Genomic DNA, 3,647 nt, shown 5'->3' with positions numbered 1-3,647 from the left:
TGGAGCGTCTTTCACCCCTTTCCGCAGAAGATTCCGTACCGATCGCGTTCCTTCACTCTGGGCAACGGTCCTCTGGCGCGCCTTGCTCGTCACTTCTCGTCTCGCGGTCCGCTTCACCACAGCCGTCCCGCTGGTGCACGTGCGCACTCTCCAGGTGGGTGCGTTGCAGCAGGACCCGTATGCCTCCTGCTTTCCCTGCTCATCTGTTTCATGTTTTGCCTGGTAGGCTTCCCGCACACCCCTTCTGTCCTCACGTGGGTCTTCGCCATGCCGTCCAGCCTCGATAGCGAGAGCAGTGACTCCACGGTTGACGTCGACCCCGAAGACGTCGGTTCTGGCAGTTGTCGCGTCTGTGCGTTGGGTACACGCCATCCTCCGGTCCCGCAAGCACTCCCCGTCCAGCTACCATCGATTGAAGACCCCGATAAATCGGTGGCGTCACTCCTAATCGACGCCACCGGTTTGGAGCACGGGGTCGCTAGGCTGCGCGAGTATTGCGAGCTGGCCACGGCTTACAACGCCGGCCTGGCCGCTCACGCGTCGACGCTACATGACCGCAATCGGGCGTTGTGGCAGCGAGCCCGTGAAGGCTTTGCTCTGGGCGCGGCGACTGTAAACGAGTTGCACGAGAGGCTCGAGAGTTTGCAGCGCGAGAACGGCAGGCTAGAAGACGTCGCTGTCCACCTTCGTGATCGTGCGGATCACGCCGACAGTTTCGAAACTCGTTACCGCGTCCTCGAGCAGTCGTCTCTGGAGTACGAGTATCGTCTGCAGGCCGAGCTCCAGGCCACGCAGACTCGTGTTGCAGAGTTGGAGGCTCGTCTCGCCCTCGTCACTCCCCCGCCGACTGTCCCCAGTGTATCGTCCACTCCGTTGCCCGATGCTCAAGCGCCTCCTGATCGCGGGATGGCAACCGTTCAAGCCGACCTCGCAAGCACGCGGGCGGCCCTGCCCGCTGTGAACGCGCAGCTTGAGACGGTAATGGCTGAGCGTGACCAGGCTTTGAGCGAATCCGTCGAGCACGGTCGTCAGCATGACGCTGTGGTCGAAGAGCTCCGTGACGCACGAGACCAGCTCGTGCGCAGCCAGCGCGAAACCGAGTCGGCGCGTCAATTAAACACCCCTTTGGAAGCCGATGTCCGTCGCGGGTTGCTGGTCGCTCACGCGGAGGAGCGCCAGCGCGACTTGGCCCGAATCCGCGACCTTAAAGCTTCTCTATCCTCCTCCGAAGCAGCGCGCATCGCCGCCCAAGCTGACTTGACTCGGGCCCAGGCGGAGGAGCTTCGCGCATCTTCTCGTGCAGACCGCTTCCGCGACGGTCTACGTGAGGCGCGTGATCAAGCCGCGAGGCAGCAAACGACGGGTGCCGCGCGCGTTCATCGTCTCAGCACCCGGGTGGTTGGGCTCGAGGAGGAACTCGCGCGGACGCCCCGTAATCGTGATGAACGAGCAGCTGTTTGGCGGTGTCTGTTGCGCGAGGCGCCTCTGGGACGCGAACAAGCTCGGCGCGTATGTCCGGCCGGCTGGCGTCCGTAATCACGTCCGTCGGGGGGTCCATGAACACAGCGGACTTGATCCGTAGCCTCGAGGCGCAGGTTGAGGCCGAGGCTAGGCGCGCCGCCCCTTCCCTCCGGATGATGTTGCTTTGGCGGGGGCTGACGGTGGCTCAACGGGGTCTGGTTCCACGTCCTCGGGGTCGTCCGCGTCTGTGGTTGCGACCTCTTCGTCGACTCCCGCGGGGGGACCTTCGTCCACTACAGCTTCTGGTGCTCCTGCTAACCTTGGCCAGCCTTCGTCCCCTGCGCCGTCGAGTGTCGCCTCATCGTATACGGTTCCGCCGCGGTCGGCACCTACCGCTCCTTCGCCTACTCCGGCGGCGCGTCAGCGCATTCGATCAACGGTGTAACGGGGTTACACGTACAAGTGGCTGCAAGCCACTTGTGAATTTAACAGATAGGTTATCTGTTAAACGTTTTGGATACTTCCTCACATTGGTGTAAGACACACCGATGGATACATTGAAGTGGACCACCACAGTGAGTGGTCCACACATACCCAAAAGATCCTATTGGTAGAAAGCAGCATCTTTCTACCAATCAGAGACATGCATATTAGCGGGGCTCTGACAGCCAGCCGCTGCCAACCCTTTCATAGATGATAAACAGTTTTGAGCAGATTTTAGAGGAAGATCAATTTACAAACAATACAGTTCTCATTTTACCTAATCTAAGTCACTTGGAATCCTTTTGTTACTTAACTTATATTTGTGTATTCAAATATAATTAGCCTAAGTAATTACTAAGTACTTACGCTTCCTCATACACGTTGCGCAACGTGTAAGCTAAAGTAGTGAGTCAAGTTAGACCCACTACACCTGGTAGCACTTTGTAGTCCGTCTAACGACCGACTACTTGACGTTCGTACGCGGCGTACGAACGCGGAGCCGAGAACCACATGAGCACGGAGGTGCCCATGGAGAGCTCCAACACGCCTGCAACGCATGTTGCACGCGCTGACTGCCCCCACCTGTCTGACCCAGAGTGGGAGGCCCTCCAACGACTGTCAACAGTCATTGGAGAAGCGGCGATAGCTACGATGCTGCGTACGCTATCGCCGACGGAGCAACATGGTGTTGCTCTGGGCTTCATCATGAAGGAGCAGCGTGATGCTGCTTCCTCAGTGACGGCGTCGTCAGGGACGACACCGCGTGCTCAACCATTAAAGTTGAGCGTAAGCAATTACGTGGGAAGAGAGGGCGAGCCTCTCCTCCGATGGCTTGTCGAACTCGACACAGCCATAGCGGCTCGACGCATCGTCGACCCGCTGTCGAAGGTCGCGTTCGCCATGTCCTGCCTTGGCGGACGCGCAAGGAGTTGGGCGTATGGACGCCGACTCTCCGATCCTACGTGCTTCAGCACGTACGAAGTATTCAAGGAGGAGCTCAAACAAGCGTTTGAGCCCCCGCAAAACGAGTTCCGGTCGAGGGCGGAGTTCCTCGACCTTCAGCAGGGTAAGCATGATGTCCATGCTTACGCGCAGCGCGCACGATATTTAGTATCAAATATCGTGACTAACCCGATTGACGAGGCGACCAAGGTCGTCACGTTCATGAAAGGACTTAGAGATGGGCCTGTGAAGACCTATCTCTTCCGAGAGTACCCGAGTACTCTCGAAGCTGCGATCACTCTTGCCATGCAAGAAGAGTTTAGCCTGCGGCAGGCTAAACTGCATGTGAACGTGCCGAGGCCGCAACCACGCCCGGTAGCGAGGACGGGAGGTCCGGAGCCAATGGACCTCTCGAGCGCAACAACTGCTGGTTACCAGCAGCAGGGAGGTAACGTGCGATGCTTCCGTTGCGGAAGGATCGGTCACTTTGCCAGAGAGTGCACGGCTCCCGTGCACTACAATAGTGGCCGTCGTGGCGATGCTGGGCATCGCCGCGAACAAACAAAAAACGTGAACATCCAGTAGGCGCGGGGCGCCCTACTGGTAATGCAGTCGCGCGTGCCGACATCGGGCACGCGACACTGAGGACTGCAGCCCCCAGTGAGACCAGCTCTCACTGCAAGAAACAAGATGACAGGCCGAACCTAGTCATCTTGAAGGTTTACTCGAAGAGAGCGAGTGACTCTCTTCGAGCTTTGGTG

General features: G+C 58.8%; 1 protein-coding gene across 1 annotated transcript; it reads left to right on the top strand.

Annotated features, from left to right (window-relative positions):
- Positions 1-210: 210 nt before the first annotated feature.
- On the top strand, positions 211-1,536 carry IUM83_09283 (uncharacterized protein; the record flags this gene model as incomplete). The annotated part of the gene is made up of 1 exon (XM_067933713.1): positions 211-1,536. The coding sequence occupies one exon, from the start codon at positions 211-213 to the stop codon at positions 1,534-1,536; it is 1,326 nt and encodes a 441-aa protein (XP_067799801.1).
- Between the last annotated feature and the right edge of the window lie 2,111 nt (positions 1,537-3,647).

The sequence above is a fragment of the Phytophthora cinnamomi genome (genome assembly GCF_018691715.1).
Source record: "Phytophthora cinnamomi strain GKB4 chromosome Unknown Contig3, whole genome shotgun sequence".
Classification (NCBI taxonomy): domain Eukaryota; phylum Oomycota; class Peronosporomycetes; order Peronosporales; family Peronosporaceae; genus Phytophthora; species Phytophthora cinnamomi.
The sequence above is the reverse complement of the archived record's forward strand: the minus strand, read 5'-3'. Positions and strand labels throughout refer to the sequence as shown.